We start from the raw sequence: 24,489 nt of genomic DNA on the forward strand, positions 1-24,489 counted from the left end.
TTTACTTTATAAATGAATCTTTTTGTCATATTTATTTTGTAACATCAATTATTTTCTCATCCAGTTTTTGAGGAGACACTGCCTCTGTGGCCTGCTCGGAGGTAAAGCCCGATATACATCTCGTCTTATTGTCCAGTTATGCATAATCTAAGGTGGTACCAAAATATTTAATTGATGACTTGTCAATACAATATATGGGGTATGATTTCAGCATTCACACTGAAAACCGATGCTGCCAGTCACTTCTGAATTAAGCAACCCTCGTTGTTGTAGTCCACCACTAATAATACTAGTACTAGGGGGCGCATAATCTGGGAGGAAACTGCAAAGTGCTCATAATTACTGACCCGAATTGGTTTATGATTATGCATTTTTTCTCAGTATGACCCATTTCTTTTCAGGTGTGTCCAAAATTGCAATTTGAAATCAGCTAGAAATGGACATTCATCTTTACAGGTGAAGTAAAAGGGAATTACTTGAATCATTTTTTAATTAAAGGGTTTTACTTTAATCATTTTTAATGAGGTGCACTCAGTATTTCACTGGCTTTTATACAGCTAAGCAGTTATTTGATAATAAATACCAGGCTGGAATATGATAAATATGCAAGACCTGCAATTATGACTCTATACACAATACATTTTGATTTCAGTTACTTTTAAAGCACTCAAATTATTATTATTATTATTAACAACTTGATGCTATTTATCGCATATATGGTTCTTCAAAAAAATAAATAAGACGACAACAAGTAAGATCAAAAGGGTGTTTAATATTTTTTGCAAAAAGAAAATCAAAAACAAAAAGAAACCAGTAAAACAGTTTTGAGTTGATTTTTACAAAACAATAAGCATTTCACAAATCTATCACACTAAATGCCGGATTCAACAAGTCAGGAAACTAAAAAGTAACAAAAATAACATCTGGCCCCTCCCCCTTCACCCCGAGCAAAATGACCCTTTAAAGCTGATCTGTGGCCAGCGCTGCCGCTTCCTCACAGGACTGAAGCTGTACTAAGTGGCAGAGATCAAATTCATCCCCTCGGAGTAGATTCAACATTTATGGGAAAAACTGCTCGTTTCAGACAGTATATGCTCATGCAACAGAAAGGATTGTGGACACAAACCTCTCCCCGCTCCCCCTCAACCCCACCCCACAACAGACTCCGGTCTGGAATGTCTTCAGTACGGCCGGCCTCGTCTCTCCTCTCTGTGGTCTCCCTTCAGGAGGCAATGGAGACGAGCATTACTCAAACATCAGAGAGAACTCTGACTGCAGAACTGAGGGTTTCATTACCTTCCGCCCATTTTGTATCCTCCGCGGTCTCCACCCCTGAAGCCTCCTCCTCTGCCGCCTCTGAATCCGCCGCGGTCCCCGCGGTCTCCTCCGTACCCGCCTCGGCTGCCACGATCTGCAACAGTCCGGTGGAAATCACAGCAGTTAAAGTATTCACAAGATACTTCTGCAGAGCAGGGCAAACTGCTATAGAAGATTGTTCCCACCACAGATCAGAACAATTAAAGGATTTGAGACTCAATTCTGCAAAATTAAAATGTGCAAAATTGTCTTAAATGTTGAAAAATGAATTGAGAAAAAAAAATAATAATAATTGCAAGATAGAAACTCATTTTTGCATTGTAAACTCAAATTGAGATGTCATGAGATGCGCTTTGGGTGTACAGCAATACACAAAGCGCTATATAAATGCATCATTTATTCATTTCACTTTTTTGCCTCCACCTTTTTTGTATTTCTCAAGATTCTGAGTTTTTAATCTTGCAATTGTTTTTTTTTTTCCTTGCAGTACTGAGTTTCTCACATAATTCCATTTATTTCTCCACAGAATTGTGAGAAACAATTGTGAAAGTTTATCCATGGTGGAACCAAGCTTCCTTAAACTGCTCCCTCTACTGGTCAGTGTTTCAGCTCATGTACACTTACCATCTCCATCTCCTTCTGGCTTTGCAGTTCCACATCTGTTGCACTCATATCTTCTAGCAAAGTTCATGTTGCCACAAGAGCTGCAAGAGATGGTTTAGCAATAAATACAATTGGACGTCAGATCCCTCTCAAACACATTCACAAATAACTGCATGCGCCGAACCTGTTGGGACAAGGCCAGTCTCCACCCTTGACATCAAACGAGGGACCTCCACCAAAGCCACCTCTGCCTCGAAAACCTGTGAGCACAAACACACAAATGACTTACAAAACAACTGACTGGTGCTCCTCAAGCAGAGTAGAGTCAGATTTACGAATCGTACCGCCGCCGCGTCCTCGTCCTCCTCCACCACCACCTCCTCCACCTCCTCCTCCTCCTCCTCTCTGGGTGAATTCAGCTCTTCTGGTAGCAAATGACACCTTGATGGGTTTTCCTTTGAATTCTTTTCCTGTAATCCAGCAAAACAAAGCAGCCCCCAAATCAGCCCCATTTATTTTAATGCTACTGAAGTCAAAGACAGCAAGGATGGTTCTCTCACCATCAAACCAGTCAATGGCAGCTTTGGCTGAGGGAGGATCGTCAAAGGACACTGTGGCTTCACCCTTCAGTCGTCCGGTGGCTTTATCAGTGTACAGATTGATCATAGGACTGCCGGTCTTCTTATTGAGCTGCCATTGGAACAGATTCAGTGTAAACCAGGATCCTTCAGGGCTGCGTTTCATGCAGCATCATGACCGTAAGTGCCTCTTAGATCCATTGAAACCAATGGAGCCACGGTCAACTTGAGCTTACGATGCTTTTGGGAAACGCAGCCTAGGTGTGTGAAGTTCATGACGATCAGGGGAGTAAACTTGCCTTAATGATTCCAATTTGTTTGAAGTAGTCACCCACTTCCTCAGGGGTGATGTCTTCAGTGAGACCTTGGACAAAGATGGTGTTATTGTCGGAGTTATCCTGATGGCCATCTGTATTTGGGAGAAGAAACACATATTGGAGTTGAAACAATTACAATATTTACACACCATGCTTAACACATGTCTGAAGCATGTATTCAGTGTTTTCAGCCTCTGCAGTCTCACTACATGAGAACATAAACATGAGCAACATTCCCAAAGCTGCTCTGGGGGTCACTTCATGAGCATTTCATAGGAAGGAGAGAAAATAAATAAAAAGATGCCCCTCATATATGGTACAAAAGCTCTTGACAGCAACCCATCAAAATAAGTTTAGTTTTACTTGTAATTGCGACAAATATATAACTGTTGTACAGCAGAATGTATGCCTTAATGTATTGATACAATTACTAAATGTTTATATTGATTTAAAAAAAAAAAGTTTTGCCTTCATTTCATTACAAGAAAAAAAAAAATGCAAAAAAAAAAAAAAAGTTCTTCATTATTTTTCACATTTTATTACATTTAAACTGAATAGAGCAATAAAGTATACTTTTTTTTTTAATAGGAAAAAAAATAAACATTTCACAAGGCCCTTAAAGTAATTTGATAAGCATTTCATAAAGACTAGTTTAATTTTATGGGTTTCATGATTTCAATTAATTAGACATGCTTTTTAATTACTAAAGTTTCACTTAACCATTAAAAAAGGAAATTAAAGTAAAAAAAAAAAAAAAAAAAAAAAAAAAAAGGTTTCTTCGGGCCCTCAATATTAAAAATAATATTTAATATTATAAAATTCAGGGTGAAGTGTTTTCTACACTCACCTCCGTCATCCTTTTGACTGTAGTCTCTGGCTCCTGGAAAACAACAAGACACGAAAGGGAAACACAACTTTGAGAACGTGAGAGATAACAACCTATATTTCACCAATTCTATGAACAATTAATAAAACCAAACAAAACTGCTTTGCTATGTAGATTTGACCTTTACAAGTGACAGTTTACTCTATGCACCAGTGTGTCCAAAACTGCTGCACCACTTCCAACACCTTTGTACACCAGAAGACTTTTTCTGTGAGACTAGCCAAATTAAATGAGAAGTATTCATCTAAATCATGTCTCTTCTTCACCAAGTGCACAGCTGGCATCCAGAACACTGGCATTTAATTCAATTTCCTCATGCAAGAAGACCATCTTATAGAGTAAATCTGGGTAGCTGTTAGACTTTAGCCCACAAGAGCATTACCAGAGAGGACAGCAATAAAAACAATAAGGTGATGTTCCTTTGGGTTGACATAAAATGGTGGCTCAAGAGCTCATTTGTCAGCTAATCTTTCTTTTTTTTTTAATCTCCTTTCCCCCACTGAGACAGATGCTCATCACTTACCACCGTAATTTTTGTAGCCACCACGGTCACCACCACTGCAGAAGAAAAATTGAAGATATGATGGCTTTCCATTGTTGAAACCTGGGAGCGCAAGGCTCCCTCTTTACCAGTAATCCTTTCATGGTTTACTACTGAGGAGGAAACGGCTCCCAGTGACGGATGGGTTAAAGACAGGGATGTTCATTTTGGTTATTTCTCCTAACTGACAACCGATGCTCGTTAACCGATTATTAACCGTTAACCGACAAGATCATTTTAAATTAGAATTTAATTCAATTAGAAAGGATAAGTGTCAGTGACCTGTTAAATACTAACATTTGTTTCCCGGGGGTTAATTTTACACGTGCAAAAAGCAGCAGACAACAGAACATGAGGATTCACAATGTCTGAATAGCACCGCATGCGTGCACACAGTTAAGCTTTGCTACCTTGACCGTTCATTATCATAATGAAATACAGTCAGTAAACATATGGAGAAAAACTAAAATCTCACACTAGCAAAATCTGAGCCGTTTGTCATCACTGTACCGCTGTGATGTTATGCAAAACATTTAGTTTTACGTGCATAGGGCTATTGATCGCGAGTGAAGTACATAAATATTTTGGCATTCAAATACATCGCAAATCCGGAAACATTTGATTTAGTGTCGAATGAGAGACCCAACGTTGGTTTCGGTTTCATTTTAGCTTAAATTAATTTGTTTTGGCTTGTCGTTTATATTGTTATAGCTTCTTAAAGGCCTATTTTTAATTCTTGCTCTTTTCAAAAAACTGTTAATTGAAAGGATTTGTTGTGGAGTGAGGGGAACTAAAATAGCCTAGCTATGTTCACAGTATCTTATAATGTTTGTAAACATTTTGCGTCGGCCTATTTCTGAATTAAATAAATGCAACATGTTTCTTTTCTCTAAAAAAAAATTTTTTTAAATACGCGTAACGCATTTTAACCATGCAGCAAACCTTCTTAAATATTTTGGAAATTACTGGGGGAAAAACAACTAAAAGGATTTAAATTGTTTAACTCATTATATTTATCTGTCAGAATTCTTGTGGTCGGGTTAACGGTTAACTGGTTAAAATGAACATCCCTAGTTAAAGATGATGGGCCAAATGTACATGAAACATTGCAAATTGAAACCAAAGGCAAGCCTCTTTCCCAATTAGAATTGTTTTTTTTTTTTCTGATTGCACGTCAAGATTTGATGCGACTAAAACCAGAGAAGAGCACAGAGGATAACCTCCCTGCTCCCTCTTGAGTTCTTCGATAAGTTACTCTAGATTTGAGCGTCTAACTGTTGTGGCACTCGTGTAGACGAGCACACATTTTCCTTCCATTATGAGTGCTTATGAGCTCCAATGGCTGTGGTCCAACTTTAATTTCACTCACTTTGATACCTGTAGTATAAAATGTAGACCAGTTAACACAAAAAGAAACAACACTGTACAGACACCGATTCATGTGGAGTGACTGAGAACTGTTCCTTGCTGCTGAACTTTCCAATGTGAAGGGGGGAAAACTGATGGAGAGCAGAAGAAACGAGCTCTAAAAACTGGATTTCAACCAGGTTCATAATCTGCATTAAAGGCTTCAGTGGAAACTCCGAGACTGTTTTGCCTTTTCTTGGCTTAATTAGCCAGGCTCCCGATCAATTCTCATGTTTTTTATAATCTTATTAGTAATATTATTGATTGTTTATAGGGTAGATGAAACCTTGAGGGAAAATAGTTATGCAAATCTTTGTGGTTTTAGCTATACCGTCCTGTGTGAGAATGTGATGCATTTAAAGGCGTAAAAATAACTACAGATGGAGAGTAACCTTACTGCTGTAGCCCATTTATAAGCATCATACAACTAACGACAGTAAAGTTAATAATTCATTGGGTGGAGTGTCACTGTATAGAAACAAACAGATTGAGGGTCCATAAAGAGTAGAACCAGTTCAGATTTAAAAAAAAAAAAATAAATAAAATGTGTAGACAAACCTCCTCTTGTGGTATAAGAAAAAATATCCACAGAGGAGAGAAACAAACAAACAAAACCTTTTCAGGCCTATGTGCATTGTTGATTTTTAACAGTGTGTGGTGATACCTTCTGGGATGGTCAGACTTACCCCATACCGGAGGGTGGGCCACCCCGGCCACCTCTGTCATAGCCTCCGCGGTCATAACCCCCACGACCTCTGCCCCTGAAACCCTCTGACCTGTCCGAGCCAGCGTCATCACCAAACCTCCGGCTGTCACCTGAGGAGAGCGGGAGAGACGCGCTTTTGGATTTGCTGACAAACATTAAAACCTGGTTTCACAGGGCTTAGGTTAAGCCAAGATTAGGCCATAAGCACCCTTTATAAACAGGCCTTAAAACACACACACACACATACTCTACTGGTGTGCATCTTGACAAAAAAATAGCATAGAGATGCACGATACTGGATTTTCACCAATGTCTGATATGGAGATATTTTGCCAACTCGTTCTGGCCGATACAGATATATTTCCCTTTGTTTAGAAACAACACTAGGTCTCTTCTGTACAGAGATTATAAACAAACCAAAAACGTTAATTTACAAAAACGTACTTGTTAGAATTAAACGATTAATGATGTACTGTAATAAGTGTACGCTGAAAGCTGAAATTAACTATAAATCACTCACTGCTTTTTCCCCCCCCCGCAGACAAATGCAGTGGTAATCTTAACATTTTATCTGAAGATTTATCCACTGTAGAAGGTCTAAAGCAAAAGAGTTAAATTCTGAATCTTTTAGAGCTCCTTGTATTTAAGTTATCATAATCCATTTGAAAAAAAACAAATGACTAAAATCTGTATATATAAAATTACTTAATTTCCAAGTGTAATGCTTGTGATTTTTATTCATGAAAGCTATAGCTTCTGACCTTTAATTCAACACACACTTGTTATTTTGTGAAGTTGAGTACTGCTTATTTAATCCGAAACAATCTTAACGTTATTTGTGTATTTAACACTTGCCGCTGCTACTGCAGCTGTTACTGACGGTTTACTCCTCTGTACAAAGAACACATCATCCTGTACATGCATTCGTCGATTAAATGCAGTGATCCAAAACAGTCAATCTAATCATCACTTTTATAAGATCACGTTTGCTTCAAGAATGACTACACTGCTGATGTCTTATCACCATCACACCCTGAGCACCTGAGCTATTCATTTTATCAGAAAGGTATATCGGCATAATTTTTCATATCGGGCCGATGCTTACATTTAAAGCAATTATCAGCTGATCCCGATATTGTTCTGATAATATCGTGCATACTTAAGGGCACTCACACAGATCGGTCAATGCTAGTTTCTTTCAGTTAAAACAGCCTAGACACATTTGAGTCTGGGACTAGGCTTAAGTAACTTTCTAATCAAGATATGATGCAATAAACTACAAAACCACAATCACTGCATCACACATATCCACCTTGAGAGCCCCGGTATGAGCCGCTGGACTGGCCGTACGCTGCTGCTGCGCCGCCAGCACCTGCTGCTGACTGCTGTCCATAAGATCGCTGCTGTCCATACGACTTATCACCATAACTGCAGCGAGACAAAGGAAGAGTAAGAGGGTTAACAACTATGGGTAGGTAAAAACTAGGGCTTGAACGACTTCTGGTTTCTGAACATAATGCAGAGGAACGCAGGAACAGAAACGTTCAAATACCGATTCTGCATCAGTGCATCCCTACAATTTAATATGAAATAGAGCCGTCTCTCTCACATATAGGGTTGACGCTAATCAGGAGCAGAATTTCACACTGCACTGTAATAACAACTATGATGGTTACACAATTACAGGGCTATGCATTCTGTGTCAGAAACCTGTGTTTGGGATATTAAAAACGCTGCTGAGTAAACATGTATTTAATCAATAACAAGAGTTTGTGTTTTACACCATTCCAGCTTCTGTGGCTAGTTTCATGGGGAGAAATTTTATGGCTGAATTATATTATGTTAAGTTAAAACTTGCTAAATTGATAAAGGGATTCGGCAGAGAGAACATGTTGGAGGATCTTGGCCTAGTATTAAAAACATTTCTACAGCGGATATAAACGATCTGGTCCCATCAGTTAGAGAATTGATAGAAATCTCTTCTTCCAACATTGGGACTGATTTCATGGAGTTTGTTCATTGTACATAGATCCCACTCGGTTTGTCATTTGTCATCAATAATAAGAGAGAAGATGTGGCTATGACAGAAGTCAGATCTCTCACCTGGACGTGGATTCGGATCGGTCATAGCCCTGCTGCTGCGGTGGTTGTGCTGGTGGCTGCTGACCATAACCACCAGAGGAGTAACCCTGAGACGGCTGGCCATAGCTCTCTCCAGGAAAACATGTCCATTACACACCATCCATCATTAAACATTCATAAAATCACTTATAAACCACGTACCACCAGGCTGTCCATAACCACTGTAACTCTGTCCACTGTAAGAGCCGCTCCCATTACCCTGACCATATCCCTGCTGGAAAGACAAAACCATTTAGAGCCCACACACACAAAAATATATAAAACATATTTATGAAATATTTTAAACATACTAAAAACACATCTCTTCCATCTTTATTTGACCCTCTAATTCCAGCACTCTCTATTCCAATTCTATTCTTAAAAATAAATAAACATGTCCCTTTTAGACTTGCACTATTAATTTGCTGCTTGTTTTCTAAAAAAAACAAAAAAAAAAAACCTTTCTAATATTTTTGTATTCAAACTGTTTTCTTTATTGTACAATTAACAAAAGCAAAACAGGCCTCTGATACTAGCTTGCTCTATTCGGTTTTGTTTTTATTTATTATATAATTAAAAAAAAACCTTGCTACATGTACTGTGTTAAGCTAACTGAGACTTGTTATAGCACTTGTGTATCATTGCTCTTTTGTTGATTTGGATTGCTTCCATTGTCCTCATTTGTAAGTCACTTTGGATAAATGAGTCTGCTAAATGACTAAATAATGTATTTAGTAATATACAAACATATATACACACGCATATAAATATAATGTATACACACACTGTATAGAACACGGTTCACACGTTCATATTAATGTTTACACCAGGCTTACTTGTCAGTGCATTATGTTGTCAATTATTACATGCTTACAAGGTTCAGGCATGTTATCAGCTAGAGACACAAAAGAAAAATCTGGCCACGCCCCCAGCACCCACTATTAAAAATATATATTTTAGCACATTAAGAGATATGTTTTCAATTTTAATACATTATAAAATGTAATGTTATTCCTGTGATGCAAAGCAGAATTTTCTTCACTACATTCAGTCTCATATGATTTTTTAGAAATCATCACAATTTATTTGACTCTCAAGAAACATTTCTGATTATTATCAGTGTTGAAAACAATTTTGCTGCTTCATATTTTGTGTGGAAATGATGCTGCACTTTATTTTTCAGGATTTTTTGATCAATATAAAAGTTCAATGAACAGCATTTATTTGCATTTATCAAATATATTAAATTGGTTAATGCATTTATTAAATAGAAATCATTTTAAATGCCTTCACTCATTTTTTGTCACTTTCATGCATGAATAAAATTATTAATTTCTCTTTTTTTTTTTTACTTTATACAAATGTTTGAGTGGTATCAATGTTTCCACAAAAATATTAGGAGAGAAACTGAGAAATGATTCTTGAGCAGCAAATCAGCATATTAGAATGATTTCTGAAGATCATGTGACACTGAAACTTCTTTGTAAACAGCAACAGATTTATAAACGTTTCTAATGACGAATGTTGTGTTCCCAAATGCAAATTAAAGCGGCTCAAACCAAGCGCAGCACTAACAGTGAGTCACAACTAAAAACAGTAGGCTACTGTAACAGCAGACATATAGCATGTCACACTACAGTCTATTATATATTTACAGCACAACCGTTGTCAATTTTATGACAGCACTAGCAATCTCAGATTCTCACTGCCATTCATATAAAGTCACCGGGTCGAGTAACACGTTACAGCGCTGATTCTGCTCGCGTTTGGCGCTTTGAATCATTTGAACGCTTTAACTGTCCTGAAGATGGCGCCGCGAGGTCGGAAAATACGAAATCCATATTTATACAGAAAAATCAAATCCCTGAATGTTGGATGTTCAACAAATCAGTCAATACACTACTGTGATTGTAGCTGTTTAATAAAAATGTCATTCATATGAATTCATGTATCACCTAATTTCATCGTAACCTATAGGCCTGGCCTACAGAAAAGAAAATTTCTGTTTAATCTATCTAATATTGTGCTGGTCATACTAAGTGATTTATAGCTTGCCTTTTTGAATAATACATTAAGAGTTTAAAAAAATAATTGCATATTAAATTCGCAATAAGATTTTCCAAAAACGTTCAGCCCTGTAAGATCTCTCATCACATGCATGCAGAGTTTTAAGGCAGCTTTAATCACCTTTTTGGTAACTTCATGACTTAACTGACCACGACACTGCATGCACGTAGTTTATTAAGCACTTTGATATTAAAAGATAGCGCGCACCAGTGCGCATATATACACACACACACACACATATATATACACACATTAGGGGCGTTTCCTCCGAGGAGGCAAGGGAGGCAGTGTCTCAAAAAGTTGGATAAGAAAATAATTACAAAAATAACAGTGCAAATGACTAAATATGATATTAAAAGTCTATAAGTCATTCATTTTTTATAAAGTAACACTGTCCAACGGTGACACCCGCAGGTAAAGTTAAAGCGGAGCCTTGCCTCCCTTCGGTCCATAGACTTTCTACAGAGACCCTAAAGCGTGCCTGACTTTTCTGGAGCTCACTGAGATGAATGGGGAAAGTCACATAAGGAGGCAATGCGTCCATCATGCTATAACTAGGGGTGGTGAAAAAAAAAAATCGATTATTGATTAATCGCGAGTATGTTATGGACGAGTATGAATCGATTATTAAATTTTCAAAAATCGATTTTCTTATTTATTTTTAAAAAAATTTTTTTTGCATTATTTTATTTTGTAAAAAATGTTATACCGGGAGTTGAACGTCACGAACGCACCCAGTTCCAGTTAGCAAGGGCGTGTAACGGCAGCCAGAGCAGGTGTGTAAAATGGAAGAACCAGGAACGAGCAACCAACCGATCCACCACGATTGTGAGACCGCACATGGTAAGACATCCTATCCTTGCGTTTGAAGTGCAGCCCGCACACCGGACACGCATACGGTTTCTCGCCCGAATGTGACAGTTTGTCCCGCACAGATCACAGGTGACGTGTCGTCTCGTTCTCTCTCGTGTTTTTTGTTGTTGTCGGGGGGAAGGTTTTTTTGATGAATCGTCTAGTGGATGAGAGATCATCGTCGGGCCGTCCACAGCGACCAGCTCCACTCCCGTGCTCATGCCGCCGGTGAACGCCCCGTGCTGCGTCTCGTGGTTTCTCAACTGGACATCGTCTGGAAACATCTTACCACAAACCCCGCACGAGAAAATGCCCTCGTTTTCGTTTTGAGCAGTGCTGTTATTGTAAGTGATCGGCTCTGTTGTGGGCTCTTTTTTTGGGTCTCTCTCTACCTCGCTTGGAGCCGTCGCTGTTGGGAAACTCCGACGGGGAAACCGCTAAGCGATCGGGGGCTGGTGCTCCGGTAGTGGCCAGGTACGAGCGTTGCTGCAGAGAGAGTGTTCTCCACTGCGGGAAACATTGTGTCAGCACAACGGAGCACACTCACGCCACAGCATGTGGACCAGCTGGTCTTCCTCCATAAGAATCTGGTCATTCCAGAGCTATGAATGTTTAGTACAACTTGATTGCTCACAAGTTAGTGTGTTGCATTTTGTCACTGTGTTCTACAGTACAGTATATAAGCTGAAGCTACAGCAAGTTGTTCAAAAATGTTCATTTTGTCTTCTTAATGATTAAATTGGACAATTTTCTTCTAGAAAGACAAGGTGTTCAGGTTTTTCTTTACTTTGACATGTTTCGACTTCAACCTGCAGTCTTCCTCCACCTGAACACGTTGTCTTTCTAGAAGAAAATTGTCAAATTTCTACAGTATGTTGGTTCTGATCTACTTCCTAAAGGAAATAAGCCTTTCACTTATTTGTTATTGTTTAGTTCAACTTGAGTCACAACACAATGTGATGTATTCATTTCTGTGTTCTACAGAACATAAGCTACATCCAAATAATTCTGAAGTTATAACTACACGACACAGAAAGTGCTTTGAGCTGTTGTTACTTAAAAGAGTTAAGTAATTCAGTAGCTGACTTTTTTTTAATACTGCAATCACTTTGTAGTGTATTTTCGTTTACTGTTGTGAAATGGAAAATCAATAATCGCTAATAGAGAATCGTTAATAATCGAAAATCGACTGTAATCGAATCGGGACTTCAATAATCGTAATCGAATCGGGAAATCAGACAGATTAACCACCCCTAGCTATAACTGGATATGATCGGCTGTGATTAGTTTGTGCGATAAATCCCACCTCTTGTTTTCGGGCGAGCTCTCGGTCTGAATGAAGAAAATGACGACGTTATTGAATAACTATGAAGTAAACCACTCTCCTGCTTAGAGACCACTACTTTGCATCACGTAATAAAACTTGAAACGGTCTGAACACGTGACGCCTGCGTCAGCTTTTAGTGAGCATTCAGCGTGATGAAATGAAAGATATATCTTCGTGTCTGTGGCAGGGTTTACACAGCTTTTATGACAAAGACCCGAAATAAGTTCACTTTAAAAAAAAAAAAAAAAAAAAAAACGGCTGAAAATCAGTTCACAAAAAAAAAAATATATATATATATTGGTAACATTTTACAACATGCTGTCATTTAATGAGTTAATTACCATAAACAATTAACATTTACTACAGTATTTATTAATCTGTTTACATTAGTTGATACATATACAGTTGTTCAATGTTTGTTCACAGTGCATAATAATGTTAACAAGGTTATTGTTTATTCTTAGTTCATATTAACTAAAGTAGTGAACTAATGAAACGTTATTGTAAACTATTTCCAGATTATGGTTTAAATTGTTACCGCCTTTAGTGATTATTTTGGAATAAATATAAAAATGAATAAAAACACTATAAATGTATAATTAGCAGTGCTGGGGGTAACGCATTACAAGTAACGCGAGTAACGTAATCAGATTACTTTTTTCAAGTAATTAGTAATGCATTACTTTTTATTTTACAAGGAAATATTATATATACACACACACACACACAGACAGTAAGCTATATAATGAGGCATTACCTGTCCACCTGGGTAGGCCTGGGATCCACCATAAGATCCGTAGCTGCACAATCAAAAACAGGGGGAAAATTACACATCCTAAAACAAACTAAATTAAAAAGACTAAGATCGAGGCACTGCGTTGTACCCGGATGTTTAACTGTTAGCCAGTAATACAGATCTATAACAAGTATTGATTATGTAGATATAACGTCCATAATTCAAACCTTTGTTGAGCGCCAGGCTGACCGTAGCCTGAATCTGCGAACAGAAATAAACAATCAGGCAGAATATATGAAGTGTAAACAGCTCTGTAACAAGTTAATCAAGTCAATTAAACGCGTAACTCATATAAGCGCGTGCGTGAGCGTCAGAACAAATGCTAAGCTAACAATCACACCACGCCATCACCCGAGCGCGCGGATAAACGATCAACCTCGCTATACTTACACATCCACGGAGCTCGTTTTGTGTTATTAACACAAGATAAAAATACTTAAAGAGGATTATATTGTTTTGTTTGTTTTATCGTGATGTGTTTTTTATATCAAACACAGCGTCGTCAGTTTAGCCGCTAATGCTAAGCGCGCCGCGGTTCTCTTCTTTTATGTCTCACGAAACTCAACAAGCGAACAAATAAAGAACGATTACCGCTTTCTGAACAACGATGTATTATATATATTTACCTGAGGCCATCTTTCTGAAGGAGTTAAAATGTACGACCACCTATTCCAAAATAAAGAAATTAAAAACCCGGCAGAAGCGAAACACGCACTGCAGACTTTTTATGAACTATGACCCGAGAGCGGACGGTACCGTCTACTCGGCGGGAACGCGTGGACTCAGTCCTTTATATGGCACATATTACAAATGAAATACAGCGGCAACGTCTAACAAGCATTATTTATGGCGAACCGATAACAGAGCGGATGCAAAGCATAACGTTATTAGATATATTTTGTCAAAATGTATCCGGGTAAAGACCCCCGTCTGTTAGAAAGTGGTATCAACTTTGCGCCTTTTCTGTCACGTGGTCTCCGCAGCTTTGTGACGTCAAGGTGCGATGGCGTCCACTTTCTTTAGTTTCACGGTGATCATAAAACACAGCGAGGGCTGCCAAACATCCCCGTTTATAATATAATAAACTTATTATGGAGTTAACAGTGTGAGGAATACTAATAGCAAATATAAACAAACCAGTTTCACAGATAGCAGCTTATATATATAATATATATATATATATATATATATATATATATATATATATAATATATCTATAATATATATATATATATATATATATTATATTTTTTTTTTTTTTATTATTTATTATTTATTTTTTTTTTAATGCTTAAAACAACACAAAAGTAATAACAGATAACAACAGAATACAAAAAAAAAAAAATGGGGGAAATAATATAAATTAACTTAAACATTAACAAATTATGAGAATTACATGACACTGAAAAAAGGAAAAGAGTTACAAATAGATAATGTTTTTAAGGCTTTTTTGTCCTCAGACGACCTAATTGAGAAGAAGTATTTTTCAAGTTCTTTCACAAATATAAGAAAGAGAGGTTTAGCATTTATGAATATGGAATTTTGCTAGTAACAAGATCAGATTAATCACATAAACATGGCATGTTTTAGATTGCTCAAAATCAACAAAGCCTAGGACCACATTCTTCCAATACAACACACATCCATTACAGATTTCAGAGCTGATAAATCCTGAAACATCTTCCCAAAACATTTTCGTGAATGGACAACACCAAAAGAGACGAGCTACAGTTTCATCAGAGATGACACAGAAAGAGCAACTGGAGGAGACATCCCTTTAGAACTTTTCATGCATTGATTTTGCACGGTAGCATTTATGAATTATTTTCAAAGAAATCTCTTTTACTTTTATTGGTTAAAAAAAAGAGATGTGGATGCATCCACACTTTTTTCCAACAAATATCACCAACTTCATTACTCCAGTAAGCGGTCAGCGGTGGTGAAGTAACAGTGTCTTACTGAAACAGTGAACGGACTGATCTATTATTGTTTTTATAAGGAAGTATTAACCAAAGTCAAAGAGACTGGAAGTAGAGACTGAGTTTCCTCTCATCTAAAGCAGGAGCACCTGACGAGACTGAACCCATAACTACTGAGAATTCAGGAAATTGAATATGATCTAGAAATTCTTTATATGAAAACAACAATCCTTGAGAATTAATTAATTGACTAGCTAACAAGATATTTTTATCAGACCAATTCTGAAAAAAATATAGATTTATTCTTGTACAAAATATTACAATTATTCCAAATAAAATATTTATGAGGTGAAAAGTTGTAAATATCAAAGACCAAGCCAGAAGAGACTGCCATAGTTTTTCTATTAATTTTTCAATTTTGTAGTTACACAACAGAAGAAAATCCAGACCACCAAACTGAGAAAAAATATAATTAGGAAAAAAATTCCACAAAGACCCTGGGTTCTTTCTAAACTGTTTCAACCAATTAATTTAAAAGTACTAAAATCCAAAATATTAAGACCACCCTTTTCACTCATATTCATTACAACAGATTTTCTATTATAATGAATTGAGTTTTTCCACAAAAACTTAAAGAGTATCTGGTCAATATTTTTACTGAGTTTGACTCCAAATGAACAGATTGAGCAGCATGAATAAGCCTTGAGAGGCCTTCAGCCCTCGTAAGAAGTACCCTGCCTCTCAAAGAGAGATCTCTTTGTAGTTAAATCTCTTCTGAATTCTATCCGTAAGGGGTTGAAAATTAAAAATGCATCTTTCTCTTTGGTCCTTCAATATGTAAACTCCTAAATAACAAACCTTTTCTTTCACAGGAATACCGTGAATAAAGGAGTCATTGCAGTTTTTTATGGCCAAAAGCTCACATTTTTGAACATTTAAATGCAGGCCAGAGGCTTTGGAGAAAGACTCGATAACATTTATCGCCGAAGGGATCTGCATAGCATCCCTAAGAAAGAGGGTCGTGTCATCTGATAATCACCTCTCTTTCAGCTACAGCTACTCCTTTCAGAGTGCTGGATTATATATGAGCACTGAGCAGCGAGAAGAAAAAGATAAGGTGAAATGGGGCAGCCCTGCCTTATTCCCCTTGAAATTTCAAAACGGTGAGCACCATGATTTAGAGTAACAGAACTACTGCCATTTGTGTATACAGTTCTTATGGCACTACAGAAGAAATCTCCAAATACAAGTTTTTCAAGACCCTGAAAAATAAAGCTAGGGGGTTCTAGAGTGTCAAAAGCTTCATAAAAGCCCAAAATAAGAACACAACTATCATCAGCAACTAGACAAGAATAATCGGTGATATCTAAAACTAACCATATATTATTTGATGTGTCTATTACTAATGAAACCAGATTGAGCCTCATCCATTATAGAATCTTTTGGAAAGTATGCAAGCCAAAATCTTATAATCATTATTTAATAAACTTATTGGGGATAGCAGAGAAGCTCGTTAGTGCAATTCACCGAGTATGACATCATTCATTCATTCATTCATTCATTCATTCAACATGAGCTCAAATCCACCTATAAAAAAATACTCTCCATATATAGGGCTTGCGTGGGGGTAATAAAAGGTCTTTTCAGTTATAATGTTTTTAATCTTATATTTACATGACACATAATGCATAAATACATTGTAATAAACTAGTAATACCCTCCTGAGAACTATAGGGGGAAAAAAAAAGTAAATTAATTAATTTATTTTACAACACTGCGTGCACCTTATACATTCACTGTGTTTGTGAAGAGCTTTGATTCATCATGTGTCTCCTTACTATCGGTGTTATTATTATTATATGTTTATTATACAGAACAGATTTCAGTGGCAGTGTGTTTTGGGTTTACCAGTTTAAAATGTCTTTAGTTAGTAAGTTAAACTGAAACTGACAGGTTGCTCTGTCCCAGCATCACAGGAATAGTTTATGTGGGGCAGTATTAGAGGACAGTTCTTTAACATATTCTCTGAAGGCAACTGAACAGCGGCAAGAGAAATCAAATAATATTCTATTTAAATATATATTCAAAAGCAGTCAGAGCCAGGACTTCAGTTTTTATGGAAGCCACAGAATATGGAGAAAAACAGTATAGGTGCTAATTGCAACCTTTCTTAGTTTTGAGAAAAAAAGAAATATATTATATAGTTATGAATGTTAGATGGTAGATAGAACATAGAGTTGTGTTTTCTGACATTTTTCTCAAAGTTATGACCCCCCCCCCTCTGAATTCTTAGTGTTTTTTGTCCCACCATAGAATAAAAAAATTAAATATTACATTTTGTTTATATCTCACAATTCCATATTTATATCTTTCAATTCTGTCTTTTATATCTCGGCGAATTAAGTCTGTGAAATGTGAGTTATACAGTAAATATAAGCTTCCATAAACCTAAAAAATACCTCTCTAAAAGTCTTTCTATTACTGCAATACAGTGAATGACAGCCGTCTGTGGTCTCCATTACGATCAGTTCTGCAGCATCAGATTCATTTACAACAGAACAAGACTACACAATGCCTTGAGCAACACAAGAAGGGGTTTGTTTTTTTTTTTTTTGCATTACATAAAACAACTAAAAGAGCACCTGCTAGTCAAAACCTAGACAAAACTAATCTAGGCAAAAGGAGATTGCATAGCATTTTAAAAGTCATTAAATGTAACTTTTATGTGAGTGTGTGTGTGTGTGTGTGTGTGTGTGTGTGTGTGTGTGTGTGTGTGTGTGTGTGTTATTGTTGATGATTTGTAATATTATTCTAATGTGCGACCAAACCTAAAATATCCTGTCCGATGGACAAAAGTGAACAAGAACAGGCTAAAGACAAGAGTGATGTTAAATTTATATTTAATCTTTGCAAATATGCCTAAGTGGAAACAACAGGTGATATGAAACTATGATTATGTAAAAAAGAAAAAAAAAATACTACTACTATATATATTTCTATTCTCTTCCCAAATAGTAAACTCTTTTCAGCCGTAACGCTGGTCTTCCGCTAATGCAAACCAGACTAAATAAGGCACTAGAGCTTCCAGACCAGCATCTGTTCCCTCGTCTGCGTCTCGGCATCACATACACAGATTATGAGAGGTTATGAAATGATGAGAAATGAATAGGGATGAACTTACAGAATAGTGAAATCTGTGAGGGTCATCCAGTTGAAATGAGCTTACATTCATATTCAGACATAATAACACTAAACAAAGTGAAACATGTAGACATTGAGATGCTTTTAGACTTCAGTGAACTAAACTGAAAAGTGATGTTTATGACATCTGAAGACTGAGAAGTGAGCAACTTCACGGAAAAACACTCGGATCCCAGTCAATTTCTCCTCATACTCCTCCAGGAATAGTATTTTTTTTTTTTGCATGTTTAAAACCACTTTCATCCAGTTCATAATAACAGCGAGTTTAAGTCTCTTAATGCTTACAAAGTACCGCTACAGCATTAATCCAGCCCTGCACGCACCGAGTTTGCTGGATACTAAAAATGACCGTATTTTTGATTATAAAGTTTCATGCATATGCATTTGATTAGTAGGTTAAGATCATGATTCTACACAGGATTTGTGAGATAATTCATTTTAGAATGAGGTCGTGTGTGTCCGTGTTTTCTTTTCTGAAGGATGATAGACTCGTCCCCTGTAAAAGCACACATCAGGAATGTACAGAAGGGGAAGGAGCGAGCTGGTTTAGCTCCAGACGTCCTGCGAGTAGCGTCCTTTAGTCATGAGTTTCTTGATGTAATCCACCGCCTGAGCGCGGCTCATTCCTCCCAGCTCCTCTGCGATCTCGTAGAAGGCGTTCTGGACGTCCCGAGCCATGTAACGCGCGTCTCTGTGGAGGAGAAGGACGGGGAGTGTGAGAATGTTAAAGGGACGCTCGGTCTTCGTGATGTTTCGAGCTGATGTTTACGCACCCGCAGATGTAGATGTGAGCGTTGTCCATGTGAACCAGCCTCCAGACGGCCTCCTTGTTCTTCTTCAGCAGGTGCTGCACGTACACCTGGACGAAGTACAAATCAAGTCAGTGATGAGGGGGAACAGGTGGTGTTTAAACTAGGGCTGCTGATTTGACGTGTTTCTTTCGGTGCGATTAATAATGGAAAAAGTCATTTGTTGAAATAATGCATTTAACGCAGTCCTGTACATCTTCTATAAAAATGCATTTATATGTGCTAAAATTCAAGATATGATTTATCTCTTATCATTTGATATAGTATAGCAATAATGTCATGTTGACTTGATAGTTCAGTAAAGATTTTTAGACACAAAGTCTTCAATATTGTCTGTTTCTGCTCAGTTTCACACATGAAAATAGTTCAGATCAAAGTCACTGCAAAACTATTATGTTTCATTACTGAATGAATCCATTAAATGAATCAAATGAGTCAATGATTCAATGATTCATTCATACAGACAGTCAGTTGATTTGTTTGAACAAAAAGGTTGAATGAATAATTCAATGACTCACTCATTAACTCACGCTTGTCGCCACCTACTGTTGGTTTGAGTTTCTTTTTTTAATATTACATTAAAAGAAAATTAATATTAATTTTTAATTTAAAACCCATTCATTTCATAGCATTGTTTAAGCATTTCTAATTGAAGTGTAAATGCATTCATGGCTATGTAAACACACAAACAGCATTTCAGATGCTTTAGTTAGGTCCATACTGTAGCTTTAACAGTTTGTGTGTGATTAATTCTATGTTGAATAAAAATATTTCTTTACAACACTACTTTTTTTGTATTATCTATTCAATGCTTTTCTCATTTAACACAACAATGACTATAAACATTAGTGTGGGGGATAATTTTCTCAGCCCAAATTAATGTGCGATTTATTTGCAATAAGTTTAATTAATCAGCACATCATATAATTAATTAGATTAAAAACTGTAATCGCTTGACCAGCCTTAGTTTTAAACACAACTGATAAAACAGATCGTTTAAGGATGTTGATGGATCAACACAGTTTTTGACTAAATACTCCTGTTAGTTGGTACAGAGAGGGCATGCTGTATACCTTGATGCTCTTCATTAGAAATACTATTATCAAAGGTATTTTAGGGGGGTGTTTTTTTTGACTGTGGGCCATAGAAGACTGTAGACGTAGCCTAGCATGAGCGCTACCTTCTCTGCCTGGTCTCTGGAGAAAGCTACATTGAGTGCCGTCAGGACTCCAGTCTTCTCAAAACTCCTCCAGTTCCTCTTGGTACAGGAAGTCCTCGTTCTTGTAACGGCAGCCGTAGTACAACACGGTCTCCCCAACGTCCTTACCTACAAATGGGGATCAAGAGATTAATGGCATGACAGTGGGCTTAACAGTCAAATACACCAAAGTTGTGCCAAAATGCCCGTCTTGGCGAGTATTTACATTTCTGCAGACATTTTTCATTTTGCCTCACTTTTGCATTTTTAAAGGATATTGCATTATTTGAAAAATCAATTGTGATTGGTCAGTATAATAATGAGCCTTTATCCTGTTATGCCTCCACTAACATTCATGCAGTGATAAAAACCCCCTTGGGCTACAGTGTATGAGAGAAAAATATCAATTATATGTTTTATATTACATGCACCTGATTTAAGCACATAGGAAGTAAAGGATCAGGACAAAAGTTCAAAGCAATCACTTTCAGTTCATTCTGAATACATTTACGAGATGCCTCCTTTTGCCTCCTCTGACTGTGATACTGAAGAAATACTCACAAATGTTGAAACCGAGGAAGCACTTAGCAGCGTTTTCCTACCCTGTTCTTTGAGCCAGCCGCGCTCCTGAACGAAGCCCATGAAGGGGGCGATGCCGGTGCCCGGGCCGATCATGATAACCGGGTTTGAGGACTTGAAGGGCAGGCGGAACTGAGACTTGCGGATGTACATGGGCACCGTGGCCTTGTGTCCGTTGTCGGCTGGCATCTTGTTCTTCAGCCAGTTGGTGGCGACTCCTTTGTTGACCCGGCCCGTCTTGGTACTCCACCACTACAGCACAGATGTGGATGCTGTTGGGATGAACCTGTCACAGGCAGAAAACACTTCAATACACACCAGAGTCATCCGTGTAGAAAAGTAATTTCAACTCTTTTTTCCACATTTATAAATTAAACAGCGAGAGAACGCTAACAGAAGTTATTGGCACTCTCTGTACGGTGTAGGCCTGCAATGATGTGGTTTGACCAGTGTGACGCGTAATGCAAGACTGCTATCCATCTCTCCTGGATGTAATTCAAGAGAAGAAGACACAGCGCTTCAGAGCAAACACAGCCGGAACTGAAGCGCTGCTTGGATAAATATGCAAATATATGCTGAACACTGTTCTTGGGATAAAGTGAAAGTGAAGTGAAATAGGTGGAGGTGTGTTTTTCATTGCTAAGAATTCGTGCTCTGCATTTAACCCATCCAAAGTGGTATTGCCGGCCGAGACTCCAACCCACAACCTTAGGGTTAGGAGTTAAACTCTCTAAACCACTAGGCCACGACTTCCCCACATAAACTGAACTATAAAGTTTGCACAGTTTATGTAATAAACAAACTGACAGCGGTGTGAAAGCAGCAGTTAAGAAAGCATCTGATTACAGTGTTGTGGATTTTTGTAGGGTCTCTTCAGTTTTGTTTTAATGTAAGTTCTTTATGCAATAGATTAAACAGAGTATGTGAGCGGAGTGGAGCGGCAACAATTTCCCCTCCGGGCTCAGAGCATTTAATAATCACTCCGCTCCGCACTCACTGATACCGAAACACTGCTCCGCCTTCGCTCTGTGGCTTAAGTATTTCAGTATGTTTGAAATGTTATGTTCATAACGTAGCCTATATTAAAATAAAAAATAAAATAGTTAGAATTACGTCTTGATTTTCTGTTATACAGCAGCTCAAACTATTTTATTAAAGTGATAGTTTGATTATCGTAGCCCTATAAGGTATTTTAAGAGAGATTATGCAGTGACCTAAAATAGTCATCCAAAAAATAAAACATCTTATCTTCATTTTGTTTCTTAAATGACTTACAGAAGTGAGACGGTTTAGGAAGAATGATGTCATCAGTTACTTTTTCATACAGATAATTAAATGGTGAATGAGAGAGTTTCTCTGTCTGTCATCTCATTTTGTGTGCCAAATAATGTTTATTTTAATATATAAAATTATAATAATGGATTTTCAAAAGCTGAAGTGATTATTTTTTATTTATTTGTTAAAATAGGTATAACTCAATATAGTTAACTAATTGCAAAAGCCGAATAATCAAAGTCTACTGATTAATCGGTGTAATAATAGGTAGATGAATCAGTTATCAAAATAATAATTTGTTGCAGCCCTAAAATGGTGGAATCAATCATCACTGACGATAGCTAAAGCAATAATATTATCATTTGTAGGAAAACACACATATTTCATCTTGAACATTAAAGTAAAGTGCTCTGACCTTCGAGGAGGATGCGATGGGAGTAGTAGCGAGCCTGCAGTCGCAGGCAGGAGCTCACACAGGTGATCGATCGGCGGCCGCAGAGACGGAAAATCCTCCAGAATAGCCAAAATATTCCTGCAGAAGTCCAGCACCCAGCTCTGGTACAGCGCCTGCGAGAAGAGAAACACAGAGTCACACGCGCATGTGACTCCAACACGACGTCCACATTCCTAGGGTCCCATCCACACCAAGACAAATCTGTCATAAAGCATCAAATGCTAAAACTCTGAACACTTCACAATATTTACACGGAATTAAGTTGCATTTGAAAGATAAAAACTAGTGTGATAATGACGCTTGGCGCTTCCATTTTAAACACCAAATTTCCTTAAAAAAAAAAAATATCCACAAATTAGGACTTCTATAATATGTCAAAACAGATTTGCCTTTCATGCCAGAGAGCATTTACTGATTAAAATATAAGCTTTTATGAGCAGGGAATAATAAACATAAATATCAAATTAAGTGCAATAATTAGCGCTCCATAATGCTCACACCACCCTATTCGGGGTAGATAGAAACAGGAAAAATAAACACTGCTCTCTAAAAACATTTGAAGTAAACATGCAAATCCATAAGTTTTTCAAAATATGCTAAACATAAGTTTTTCTTCGGTGTACAGGAGTGTTGCTTTTTTTTCTTTAGTGGATGCATTAAGATGCTCATATTTCATATTAAACAAACATACAAACAAAAATCGTCACAATTAATATAGTCATATTATTCTAAAATCTATTTTTTCATAATAAACAGATTTTATAATTAGACCTCAGACTTTTCTAAAGATTTTATATTTACAGTAGCTTGTACTGTACAGTACTGCAGGTTAACAGATCACACTGTAGTTGATGTAAAATAAGAGGTGTTATGTTAATAATTGTTATTATTATTTATTACTACATTTTATGCTCTTAATGTTGTGGCGGGTTTCCAATGGTATCAAAAATCAATATTTTTCAAGGTATCAAAATTAGTAATTCCAGTGCTGTGACAATAACAATATCACACACATTAATACTACCACTAACACTATCAATAACAATAATCCACTCTCTGCTCTTGTCATTTCTGACAATCTTTTCTAACTGATCCGGCTCATGGTTTTCGTAAACCAGACTATCAAAACCACCTAAAATCCCATAAGACTTTCATTGAGGGGGGGTGAAAAACTGAGACTCAGGTGTATGTAAGCTGTCTACTGCTGTAGCAAAGCTGAACAACTCCCTACTGAGAATACAGCTGATTGGCTGCTCTGGCTGGTCTCCCAAGCTGGTTTTAAACTGTTTTGGCCACTGTCTTAGCAGGCCAGGCTGGTCTTAAGATGGTTTTTTACCGAATCAACTGGTTTTCAGCTGGATTAGCATAGAAACATGCTAAAACATCATGCTAGTTAACTTGCTAGTCATGTTAGTCACTTGTTAATCATGCTAGCAACATGTTAGTAACTTGCCAATCATGCTAGCAACATTTTAACGACATGCTAGTAAAACTTGCTAATCATGCTAGCAACATACTAGTTACTTTGCTAATGAC

The 24,489-nt window shown here is 37.3% G+C and overlaps 1 protein-coding gene and 1 pseudogene across 1 annotated transcript; both read right to left on the reverse strand.

Annotated features, from left to right (window-relative positions):
- Positions 1 to 752: 752 nt before the first annotated feature.
- On the reverse strand, positions 753 to 14,333 carry LOC109055549 (RNA-binding protein FUS-like). The gene is made up of 16 exons (XM_042738969.1): positions 14,145 to 14,333; positions 13,686 to 13,719; positions 13,480 to 13,522; positions 8,639 to 8,711; positions 8,459 to 8,570; positions 7,668 to 7,783; positions 6,336 to 6,465; positions 4,225 to 4,259; positions 3,663 to 3,695; positions 2,798 to 2,907; positions 2,481 to 2,610; positions 2,265 to 2,390; positions 2,105 to 2,180; positions 1,942 to 2,021; positions 1,297 to 1,411; positions 753 to 1,221 (listed from the first exon to the last, which is right to left on the reverse strand). The coding sequence occupies exons 1-16, from the start codon at positions 14,152 to 14,154 to the stop codon at positions 1,182 to 1,184; spliced, it is 1,263 nt and encodes a 420-aa protein (XP_042594903.1). The 5' UTR covers positions 14,155 to 14,333; the 3' UTR covers positions 753 to 1,181.
- Positions 14,334 to 19,034: 4,701 nt separating this feature from the next.
- The window catches only part of LOC122139749, a 32,265-nt pseudogene continuing 26,810 nt past the window's right edge, over positions 19,035 to 24,489 (reverse strand).

This window comes from Cyprinus carpio, chromosome B15 (genome assembly GCF_018340385.1).
Source record: "Cyprinus carpio isolate SPL01 chromosome B15, ASM1834038v1, whole genome shotgun sequence".
Taxonomy (NCBI): Eukaryota; Metazoa; Chordata; class Actinopteri; order Cypriniformes; family Cyprinidae; genus Cyprinus; species Cyprinus carpio.